General features: G+C 38.7%; 1 protein-coding gene across 7 annotated transcripts in view; it reads left to right on the top strand.

Moving 5' to 3' along the window:
- The window catches only part of RGS7 (regulator of G protein signaling 7), a 577,395-nt gene that overhangs the window by 244,341 nt on the left and 320,274 nt on the right, over positions 1-12,780 (top strand). For all 7 annotated transcript variants that reach the window (XM_025399630.1, XM_025399608.1, XM_025399600.1 and 4 more), the window contains one exon: positions 12,235-12,331. In XM_025399630.1, coding sequence (XP_025255415.1) covers positions 12,235-12,331 — 97 coding nt within the window. The remainder of the gene's footprint in view (positions 1-12,234; positions 12,332-12,780) is intronic.

Genomic DNA, 12,780 nt, shown 5'->3' with positions numbered 1-12,780 from the left:
GAATTGAGACCTTAGCATAATTCTTACGTTCCAAAGCTATTTTAAGTCTTTTGTACTCCATGGAGGTATTGTGAGACCCCTTTCTTTTAGTAAGAATGTTTTAAAATGGCAAGCTCAGCCAAGTGCGGTGGCTCACTCCTGTAAACCCAGAGCTTTGGGAGGCTGAGGCAGGTGGATCACTTGAGGTCGGGAGTTTGAGACCAGCCTGGATAACATGGTGAAACCCCGTCTCTACTAAAAATACAAAAATTAGCTGGGCATGATGGCGGGCACTTGTAATCCCAGCTATTCGAGAGGCTGAGACAGGAGAATCACTTGAACCTGGGAGGTGGAGGCTGCAGTAAACCAAGGTCGCACGATTGTACTCCAGCCTGGAAAACAGAGCGAAACTCCATCTTTAAAAAAAAAAAAAGTGAGTGGGACCCTGTCTCAATAATAAAACAAAATTTAAAAAGTGAAATAATAAAATAAAATGGCAAGCTCAGCCAAGAGCCCTTTGACTTTTTTCATGTCCTTCCTGCCAGAATCTCAGAGATGAGCTGAATCCCAGGCATCTTCTGCATTCTCTGCCTTTTTCTTTCATTCAAATCAATGACTGTCTTTAGCTATTTTGTTTGCTAAATATTCCTTGTTCATTTATTTTTTAGAGGAATGATTGGTCCATTTTTGTTACACATAGAGGTTGCTGAATTTCAAATCGATTCCAGAAGCTAGAATAGAAGGGCTTGTCTGAAATCAAGCATCTGCATCAATAAAAAGAAGTCCCAAGAGAAGCCTTTCATTTATCAGGAACTGTGGTCTCTCCATCGAATGATAAGACTATTGATTCAGACTTCTAGGGTTATTGGAGATGTGACTAAGAAAAAAAAGGAATGTAAACAATTTCATTCATTAACTCTGAATTTAAAAGACTGTAAAAAAGAGATAATTTGGGGGTAGACTAGTTTAGCTCTTGCAAGTCAATAGCAATTATACAGAATGTTTACAGAGAGTATATTATAAAGAGCAGTTAGAGATATTTAACCCCCAGATGTGTTACAACAGACATTTGAATAAAGAACTTAACGTTTAAGTTTTTAATACTATTAAAGTGGGAATTCTTAATTAGTATTATTATTTTTTTGAGATGGAGTTTAGCTGTTGTTGCCCAGACTGGAGTGCGGTGGCATGATCTTAGCTCAGTGCAACCTCTGCCTCCCGGGTTCAGGCGATTCTCCTGCCTCAGCCTCCTGAGTGGCTGGGATAACAGGCACTCAACACTAAGCCCAGCTAATTTTTGTATTTTTAATACAGAGAGGATTTCACCATGTTCGTCAGGTTGGTCTCAAACTCCCGACCTCAGGCGATCCACCTGCCTCAGCCTCCCAAAGTGCTGGGATTACAGGCGTGAGCCACCGCACCTGGACGGAATTCTTAATTATTTCAAATAGAAAATAATATTAAATATAAAAGTAATACATCCTGTTGGTGAAAAGGAAAACAACAACATACAAACACAGCAAAGAAGTATGTAGAGTAAAAAATGGAGGGTGATAATTCCTCATGGACCATGCCACAGATAGCAAAACTAATGCAAAGTACCAGAGCCTTTATAATCTAAAGGGAATGATATTTCTGTTAAGAAATAACTTATATGTAAGTCATATAAAGTAAGGTGGGGTAAAAAAATGTAAACTAACAATAAAGAACTCAAGTAGTTTACAGGGACTATGATCATATTCAGTTGGGATGAGAGGTAAGGGGAGAGGTAAAGACAGATGTCAGTAGGAAATTACACTTTGGAATGATCCTAGAAGTATAACTGAATTTCCACAGGCACAGATGGAAAAGGGAAGGGCGAAGCTGGTGCGAGGAAGAGTATGTGAGAAGGTGAGGCAGGCAGGAGCAATTGTTGAGCATGTGGGGAGCAAGTTATAAGGCTAGAATGACAGTTGGGCGTCATATCGTGGACAAATTTGACTGGTCATTTTGCTTACAGAAAATTCATGGGGTTGTCAGGCCAATGAAAGTTTTAAACAAGAGATGAAATATTTAGGCTTGTTCCCAAGTTTATTCTAGGGTTTGCTACTTGAGCGAACTGATGTGAGCTCAAATGGGATCAGGAGGTAAGGAGTTCATTTAAGAGAGAATTTCAAGCAGGCAGTACGTGAACTAAGTTGATAGCAAAGGTGGAATTGTGTTTGAGAATGACTACAGAGACACCTTCCAGAGAGGTTAAAATTGTCAAGTTGGAGAGGCAGAAAGGAGGATTCTGACAGAATTCATTATTCTGTGCAAGAGACTTACTCGTTCCCATCTTGACGCCGAAGATGAAGCAATTGTTTAAAGTATTCATGTGCTCTGCCTCTTCCTTTCCTTTATAACTCTCTATCCTGCCTACCCTCGAGGATCAGCTTAATCTTACTTTTCCCAGGAAGCCTTTCCAAATCGTTCAGGGGACATTGACAACTCTCTTATTTGAACTTTGACTGCAATAAAAATTAGCCATGAGGCCCCTTTTGAGAGTTAAAGAAGTGATACCTCCTAGGAACAAAAGAGAAATCTGGAAACCTAAGTTACTCTGTCACATACATTTAGCACTGTTGGCATTTTCTACCTTAGGGCAAACACTTACCATGGCCAAAGAGTACGGTGTAATTAACCAGGTGACTTATTTGGTCATGATACTTCCTTCTTTCTGTCTTTCATAGCTGTGAAATCTCATTCACTTGTTTGGCTTGTCTGTCCAATGTTCTTTTCTGCATCAATTTTTGTCTTTCTTTGGCTCTTTTTTATTTTTATTTTTATTTTTTGAGATGGAGTCTCGCTGTGTTGACCCAGCTGGAGTGCAGTGGCATGTTCTCAGCTCACTGCAACCTCTGCCTCCCGGGTTCAAGTGATTCTTCTGCCTCAGCCTCCCGAGTAGCTGGGATTACAGGTGTACGCCACTACGCCCAGCTAATTTTTGTATTTTTAGTAGAGACGGGTTTCACCATGTTAGCCAAACTGGTCTCGAACTCCTGACATGTGATCCACCCACCTCAGCCTCCCAAAGTGCTGCGATTACAGGCGTGAGCCACCACGCCCGGCCCTTGGGCTCTTTCTCATTATTCAGCAACCACCCACTCTTATTTTTTTGAGGCTGCTTTTCTTACACTTTTTTCTGCTGTATAACTCTATCCATGTATTGTTCGACAGGTTTTCATATTGAATAAGGTGGTAACGAATGCCTTTGGTTTCTCCACCCAGCACCCCTTCCAACTCCACCTCCAGTGTTATAAATCCAAGTTTTTGCCCCCAAATTCAGGTATGGAAATTAGAGAAGGAATTTCTCCTTGGGCTCATATAAACTTGTCAGCATTAAATAATGAGATTCAGAAAATATGATTAAGTCTAGAATTTATTTGAGCACAAAGTTTGAGGCTGTCACCACCTGGGTGACACAGACTCCAAAAGAATGGGGTTAGTGCATCCAAGTGTGGAGGTGAGGTTTCACTTATATGGGTAGAGACAGAAATGTAACAGAGTTGCAACATTTTTCATGCAAGACCAATTCTTAGATTATGTTACAGGAGTTTGATTGATTATAGTTTACTACATTCCAAGGAAGACAGATTCGACATTTTGAAAGGAAGTGTAATGGACTCTTATTTATGGCATCTTTCAGCCTTTCCTAATCGTCTACAGTGCAAGAGTAACATACTGTAATCTGTAATCAGAGAAGCAGGAGTTGCAGCTGCATGCTATGTGACTCAGGCCATATAGTCACATTTTTCTCAAAGCTCACGTAATTTAAAGTTCCAACAGCTTTAAGTTTGAATTATTTAATTTTACAAACTATAAAGCCAAGCAGTAAGGGCAGCCATTTTTGCTGTTCTGTGCATTGAAGAACTAAGAGAGGACTCTGGGCCGAGAAGAAATAGTGGGATCACCACAAGGAGCAGAGCGGAGGGGCAGTAAGCATGCCCTAAAGGCGGGCTGCCTGTGAGACCCACTCATGTGACCCTCTACGAGTTCCAGAAAGCATCCCACAGTACTTACCACACATTTCTTTGTTCATGACAATTTAATTTGGGATTCTGTCAACCCAAGTAATCTCAACAAATACAATGAGCATAGTTATTTATTTATCTGTTTGTTTATTTTCAGTAGAGGTTATATTCCTTGAGATGAATGAGAGAAATGCTTTATTAAAAAAAACAAAAAGCAGAAACATCTATAAATTGGAAAAAAAAATACCTCTACTTTATTTCTGCAAAATCACAAAAGGATAAAATTTCTAAGCTTCTAAGCTTTCAAATGAGTTATGTCATTATGTGTGTGTGTGTGTGTGGTGTTTTTTTTTTTTTTTTTTGGAGACAGAGTCTTGCTCTGTCACCCAGGCTGGAGTGCAGTTGCGCTATCTTGGCTCACTGCAACCTCTGCCTCCTGGGTTCAAGGGATTCTCCTGCCTCAGCCTCCTGATTAGCTGGGACTACGGGCACCCACCACCATACCTGACTAATTTTTCTGTATTTTTAGTAGAGACAGAATTTCGCCATGTTGGCCAGGCTGGTCTCAAACTCCTGACCTCAGGCGATCCGTTTGCCTCAGCTTCCCAAAGTGCTGGGATTACAGGCATGAGCCACCGTGCCTCGCTGAGTTATTGTTTTTTAAATAAATAAATCTATATTTAAGATAAACTGGGACAGATTTACATGCAATAAGATTTTCCTAGTTTCTATTTTTAGTCAATTATTCATGAAAACGGCAGGGGTTTTTTTTATATGAAAAGAGTAATTAATTCTGGGTTAAGATACTGACTGCAATCAACTGTAACGTGGGGAAAATTGTATCAATTGGAAGCAGCTTTAATTGAATTATTACAGAAGAAAACAGTTTGTGTTGCAAATTTTAATCTCATTATTCTTATTTAACTTTCATTAGAGACTGACTCTACTGTCTCTGTTTTCAGTGATGAATTCAGAAGCGTAAATGATTTTCTGCATTCGTAAGGCTTTCTGAAGTAAAAAGAATTACAGGCGGATTTAAATTATGAAAACCTGCCACCACCTAATTGCCCAAGAAATCCAACAAGCACTTTAGTGATCATTTCTCCCATTTTCATAGCTAGCACTTAAAATGACAGTACATGCCATAATTTGAAAGTATGTGCACATAGAAAAAAGCCATTCAATCTGCCCATTTAGTCTCCCATTTATATCTCCAAATGCCTGTGCTTGATGGTGGTTGTAATGCAGAGTTGGAAAACTTCTTTTGAAATTTTGATTGATTCATTTCTTTTTCAGAATTACAGAGTACAAAATGTTTTAGCTTTACTTCACACAAATGTTTTGCCTACAGTCAAGGTGTCTCTGTAAAGCTATTGGCTTAATGAAATCAATAGTAATGATATTGTGGTAAAGTTCCAGCAAATATAGCTACAAGTTAATTTAATTAAACTCCCATAATTGTTTAGAACATTAGAGAACTGGAAAGGTTTCAAGGCAGTGATTTTGTTTTCATCAATATGTGGGAGCCCTGTCTGGCAGCCCTCTTGAATAATTAGTAACTCTCTTCAAAGAAGATGTACCTGCGTAATATGCTCCTTCTTTCATTCCACCAAGTGTTCAGGCGGGGACTGTTTAACCTGAGCCTTGTTTGAAATACATCACAAGCTTGAAGTGACATCTAAACTCTTCCAAAGGAAATGCTAATTATGAATTCCTGGGAAAAGAGCAGGGTGCTGAAGTTCAATAGCGCCTTTCATCTTGAGGGCTTACACATGGCAATGAACTTGAGTGTCACATCTACAAGCAAGAAGACAGCCTCATAAACAGCCACTGATTTACTCTCTTGCATTAAAGGAAGAAATTCCTCTAACAAGTAAGCCGAAGAATCTCTGCATTAGATAGAGCAGAAAGAATAAGAGGGATAAGAGTGTTTTAACCTGCACTACCATGTTGAGCTATTCTGTGTCACTATTTCTGACGCTGATAATATATTTTTTCACAAAAGTTACATACAAAGAAAAACATATCAAACATCTCAAGACTAAATTTCAAATTAACTTCCACTTTTGTTTTGAGGCTCTCAGAAAAAGCAAACATATGCCTTAAACAAAAATACACCAATCCCCTCTCCTTTTTTTAAAGTGAGCCTCCATTATGGACCAGGCACTTTATATATATAATTAACAATGCAAAGATGAGTAAGGTAAGAATTTTTTCCTCCAGAAGTTCACATCTAGGGGAAAACAGATAGTTTTACTAGTTAATGAAATATGGAGGGCCGGGTGCGGTGGCTCAAGCCTGTAATCCCAGCACTTTGGGAGGCCGAGACGGGCGGATCACGAGGTCAGGAGATCGAGACCATCCTGGCTGACACGGTGAAACCCCGTCTCTACTAAAAAATACAAAAAACTAGCCGGGCGAAGTGGCGGGCGCCTGTGGTCCCAGCTACTCGGGAGGCTGAGGCAGGAGAATGGCGTGAACCCGGGAGGCGGAGCTTGCAGTGAGCCGAGATCCGGCCACCGCACTCCAGCCTGGGCGACAGAGCCAGACTCAGTCTCAAAAAAAAAAAAAAAAAAAAAAAGAAATATGGAGGGTTCTGAAATACAAGCATAAAAAAGTTTTGAATGAATTCAGCAGTACATATTCTCAAAATTACTTTGCAAAATATAGTTGTTTAACTTTTACTTTTATCACACATAGTGAATCAGTTTGCATTAAAAAATTAAGTCTTGCAAAGAGCACTCAATTTAATTCAATTTTTAATCTTCTAAATAACTTCAAGAGGCAAATTTGTCAAGAAAAGATGAGAACAAAGACATTTTGAAAGTGAATGCAATCTCATTTCCCCTTCTAAATATGATTTTTTCATGGCTTACATAGCCTTTGCTTATATGCACAAGTATTTCCCCTGACATTTCTTCAAATCGAATCTCCTGTCTTGCAGAGGCCAACATGAACTCAGTTTTCTACAAGAAATCAAAGACAGAACTTGTGTATAGGCATATCTGACTACTTATTGCTTGACAATTTATTGCATCTAATAAATATTTGCACTTAACTACAGCATCTTTGCCAGCTGAATTATAAAAGAAAAAGGGTCTGTATCTTCCTAGTACAATGACGAAGGAAGAAAGTTATGTTGAAGATGATGTGATGACGGTGTTGGTGGTGGCATTATAGTAAACATCTAATTAGCATTGTTTCACTAATTCTCACCGTTGATAAGATGTATACAATTTATGATTATCTCCATTTTACCGATGAGATAACCGAATCTTTGAGTGTTAAGTTAACTCATCTGTTTAGATAGCTTTTAAGAGTGTAGTCAGGATTCAAACTCAGGTCTAACTGGCCTAAGTGCATGCTTTTAATAACTACAATTTGCACTGAAACTAAAATGTGCTGACAATTGGAAGCAAATACATTTGTATAAGGTCTTGTTTGATTTATTATTTTATTTTATTTATTTTTGAGACAGAGTCTCATTCTGTAGCCCAGGCTGGAGTGCAGTGGCAGGACCACAGCTCACTGCAGCCTTGACCTCCCAGACTCAAGAGATCCTCTCACTTCAGCCTCCTGAGTAGCTGGGATCACAGGTGCTTGCCACCACACCCAGTTAATTTTTGTTTGTTTGTTTGTTTGTTTTTTGTAGAGATGGAGTTTGGAGTTTTGCCATGTTGCCCAAGCTGGTCTCAAACTCCTGAGCTCAAGTCATCCTGCGTTGGTTTCCCAAAGTGCTGAGATTCCTGGCGTAAGCCACCAAGCCTGGCCTGGCCTTGTTTAATTTAATAGCTTCATCTATTTGTCTCCAACAGAGAATTGGCTCTTTGACCTAATGTGGAAACTTACCTCCCTCTGAATGCTGATGATTATTTCCAGACTTCAGTCGTTTTGTAGCTAGGAGAAATCTTACAGATCACCTGCCTCGAACTTCTTAAGAGTAAAGAAAATAGCCTTCAGAAAAATCCTCGGTGACCCAAGGCACCCCAGCTCTCCTGTCCATTTCCATCATCTCGTGTTCTCTTCTCCAATGCCCAGTTTCCTCACCCTCAGAAACAGGCTTATGAAAGTGAAAACACACAACTCAATGGCATTTTAATGAATATATGCATGTGCATATATGTGTGTGTATACACATATATACACATATATACACATGCATATATATACGTGCATGTATGTATATATACACAAACACACATACATATATGTATAGGATACTTAAGGTACCTGAGTCTTTTGGTCTAAGACTAAATTGCCCAAATATTTTCATATTTATTGGAGTTGCTTTTTACTATCCCTCATACCTCTTACTGTCTAACTAACTTGCTCTATTTTTTTTTTGCTTGCTTTTAGCATTTTTCTTCTCATCCAATTGCGGTTCCTAATAGTGAGAAAACAGACCATCAAGCATGTTCAAGTCATGCTTAATATAAAAATTAATAGACTCTGAATGAATGCTTGAGGAAACGTCAACAGATGAGATGGATGTGTTTTTTTATGTGGCCTTGGTCACTGTGACAACCAAAATGAGTGATTGAGACATAAATCTCAGTCATTGAGGCTTATTGAGAGCCAGCTTGAGGACAAGTTACGGATGCCTGTGTGGCTGTTTTTCCCAAAGAGGTTCTTAGGAGGTTTAGTATTTATACATTTTCCTTAAAAAAGAGAAGGCAACAGTGAGAGGAACGATTACATACCTGAGAGACTTTCATTAGTGCCCTGTAAGTTTACATTTTACATAAGATAAGGTGAACATTTGAAGAAAAAGGGAGTGGAGGGAGCAGACATCCCAGGGAGGAGTGAAGGAATGACTAATCTCATTTTAGCTTTGTTCTGTACTGGGAAGATAAATCATTAATCAACATTACCAATGTGGAGTCTTTCAAAAGGGTCTGTTTAGCCCTTAGGGAAGCAAGCTGAATGGTAGTTAGTGAGGAAGGGCTACAGCGAGGTGTGTCCCACCCCCCATCCCATCATGGCCATGAACTTAGCTTCCAGTCTTTGCCTGGGGTCCCTTTAGCCAAGAGTGGGTCCCTTCGGTCATTTGAGGGCTAGAATTTTCTTTTTCTTTCTTAATTGATTTTAGTTTTTAGAAAGCAGGGTTTTGTTGTTTTGTATGTGTCTTTGTTTTTTTCATTTTTGTAGTTGTTGTTTTGTTTTCTTTTGTTTGTTTTTGCCTCATTCTAGGCCATGGCAAGGTTCATGGATAAACCATGTCTGAATAAAGATAAAAACAGCTGAGTGCATGTACATGATCACATTTTCAGTCTAGAACACCAATCCTATTTTTACTTAGAGTTAAAATTTTTTTCTCTTGTGGAAATTATGACTCAGAAAAATGGAATATTTTGAAATACAACCACAGAAATCACTTTTACTTTCCAGCTTCCTATTCTCACTCCTTTCGGATCCAATGAACTGAGAGGGGATGAGACTGTACAAAGAAAATACTGCCACTCATAGCTACGTACCTTAATTCAGCGCCAACCAGAGGTGATTGTTGCCACATCTCTAGGTGCTGAGAAGAAAGTGGGAGTCAGAGAGGTTTCCATGTCCCTCTAATCCAGCCTACTTTAAACCGTTAAGCAGATAATGCAAGGATTTAGAGGCTGATATGAGGCAGGACAAAGCAGCTTATTCTGCAGAACATTGTGACAGGTCAATCATGAGTAAATAGTAACAAAATAAAAAGTCATGAGAGTATATCTATTTTCATGTTTCTAAACTTAGAGATCTTTATTACATGAGAAGTGAGGTATTTGGTATTTGGTTATTGTTGGGGTCTTTTACAGACCTGATAAAAGCATTTTTTTTTCTTTTTTCTTTTTTTTTTTTTGAGACGAAGTCTCACTCTGTCTCCCAGGCTGGAGTGCAGTGGTACGATCTTGGCTCACTGAAACCTCTGCCTCTGGGGTTCAGGCAATTCTCCTGCCTCAGCCTCCCAAATAACTGGGATTACAGGCGCCTGCCACCACACCCAGCTAATTTTTGTATTTTTAGTAGAGACGGGGTTGCACCATGCTGGCTGGCTGGTCTGAAACTCTTGACCACAGGTGATCTGCCCGCCTTGTTCTCCCAAAGTGCTGGGATTACAGGCATGAGCCACTGCACCCAGCCTCATGTTCTTTTTATACTTGAATACTGAGCCAACTGAGAACCATAACCGTAAAGACAGGCACATAGGGGTCACAGCATCGCCCTGATTGCTGATAAAGGTATTATGGAAGAATGTTTGTGCACAAGTCACCATTAATCCTGAAACACAATCCTGAATAGACTTGCTCACCCACTAGGGCAGGCATCTCTACATCAGCAGAGTTGGATGTGGGCTTCTAGCCAAGAGAAAAAGAATGGGCCCTGCAGGACAATTTCTCATTCCCAGCTCTTCTATCTGATAAGTCAGCTCAGCTCCCCTGGAGTAAATTAGGGGACAGAGACAGGCAAGTGGATTAGGGTAATGGTGCTCCTTCCACATGGAAACAAACATGAAGATGGAGAATAAGCATCCCCAGATATCATGGGTGTGCATGGACATTTGGTCTAATATTTGTTGTTCTATATATGTACCAGGCTTTATATATGTTGTGTTGTTTGCCCTTAAAATACTTTACCCCACCCTAGGCCCAATGCAATCCCATGAAGAATGCTATGAAGAAATTTTTACAAGTATTATTATCACCATTTTATGGATCAGAAAACTGAGTCTTAGAGAGGTTATTTAACCTACTCAAAGAACATAGATAATAATTAGAAGCTCTAAGAGTCAAATACAAACCTGTGTCTCATTAAAACCCATTCTTTCCACATCTCCAGTTATTTGTCATGGTAATACATCTGTTGATAGTGTAATTACAACATAGTAATACATCCATTGATATCAAGCACATTAGATTTCTTAGTTGAAAACCATTCTAAAGCTGTGTTGATGGAAATTTAATAATTCATTAATATAAAGTTTAGACTGTGTTTTTTTAACTGTTTACGTTGAAATAATTTTAGGCTTACAGAAAAGAAGAAAAATAACAGAATTCCCATACACCCTTTACTCAGCTTCCCTTAATGTTAACATCTTATATTAACCATGGCATAATTATCAAAATAAGAAATTAACATTGGTACAACACTATTAGCTAAACTACATACTTTACTCAAATTTCACCTTGGTTGTCACTGTTGACTGAATTTTTTGAGGGTAGGAACTGTATTGTATGCATTTTCATATCCACAGTGCCCAGTCGAATATCCGGTCTAGAGTTAGTGATAAGTGGTTGTGGAATGAGTAAATGGATGAATGGATTTTAAGTCCCATGCTACCACTTGCGTATGTTTGTGTGTCTGCATCTCCCAGGTTTAGAAGCATGTGAGGAAAGTCTATGGCTATGATTTGAATGGATGCATGTTCTTCAAAACTAAATTCCACATTGACTTTGTGAAACACAGTCCTTTAGAATTATGAGCAATTTGTAAAAGTAAAAGAGAGTGTACTAACGAGATTGAAACAAAGATAAAGGGGAATCTAGTAAATGGGCAGAAGGCTGTGGTGTTGCATTCATTTTATTGTATATATATGTGTGTGTGCGTGCATATGTGTGTGTATACATGCATGTGTATGTGTACTTGTGTGCATATATGTGGGTGTACATGTGCATGTGTGGAGTGTATGTGCACATGCATGAGTGTATGTGTGTGAGAGTGTGTATGTGTGTGTATTTGTTTCATAACATACTTCAGTAAGTACCTGGGCAAGAGATGTAATAGTAGTTGGCAATCAGTCCTGGATTTCTAGGCAGGTTTTAGAAATTTATTGTAAAACAAAATCACGGAAATTCTCTTGCTTGAAGAAGCAATTCAAGCAGATGCTTTTAAGGCTCTACTTGCTTTTGCACTGATTTCAGTAGAGATAACATTAATGAAGCATGAATGTGCTATGACAATGGTTTCTAAAAACTTGTGAAATAAACACTCTTTCATCTTAACCTTTATAACCGGGGTACATGAAGTCAGGAGAAAGGCAATATTCAAAGCACAAAATTCCTATTGGTAGCTTAATGGACCCTAAAATGTATGTTTTTCTTGCTGTTTCCTCCATCTGTTTTTAACAGAATTTAAACTATTAATGTGGCAAAAACTAGAAAGGCAAGAATATGGCATTGTTCTTAGCTGGGCAAAACTGGAATACAAAAGTTTTATGAGAGCTGATTTTCTTTTCAAAAAAGTTCAACTTCATAAAGGTTTTAATTATGTTATTATTGTTGTTTAGATGGAAGACGTCATAGCACGTATGCAAGACGAAAAAAATGGAATTCCTATTCGTACGGTCAAAAGCTTTCTTTCCAAGATACCTAGCGTCTTCTCTGGTAAGTCTGCATGGAGCACAGCTCTGTTTTCTCCTGTACCTCTTAGATAACTTTAAAAAACTGATTCCGGCTGTTCACTATTGAAACTCTCTCTCTAATCCATTATTCAATAACTACTTATAAAATGCCCGTGGCGCGTTTATCATGTGAAACACTTGAAATGATAGTAAAACACCAAAAATCATGACCCTGTTCTAGGTTAGTTTGTAAAGACAGAATGAACGAATGTGAAATAAAAAACAATATTAAAATAAATAAAGACATGTAAAAAACAATGTTATGAAGGTTGTATATGGAAATTAGGAGGGTAAAAAAAAATCAATGATTTCTTTTTCCTGACTGATGGGGAGTCAGGAAAGGGTTTCTACAGAGCAGTGGTGAGCTGTTTGAAAGATGAGGAAGAGCCATATTCACTCAAGACCACTGTCACCACCGGCTGTGTTCACCCA

The sequence above is a fragment of the Theropithecus gelada genome, chromosome 1 (assembly GCF_003255815.1).
Source record: "Theropithecus gelada isolate Dixy chromosome 1, Tgel_1.0, whole genome shotgun sequence".
Lineage (NCBI taxonomy): Eukaryota > Metazoa > Chordata > Mammalia > Primates > Cercopithecidae > Theropithecus > Theropithecus gelada.
This window is presented reverse-complemented; position numbering and strand designations above follow the sequence as displayed.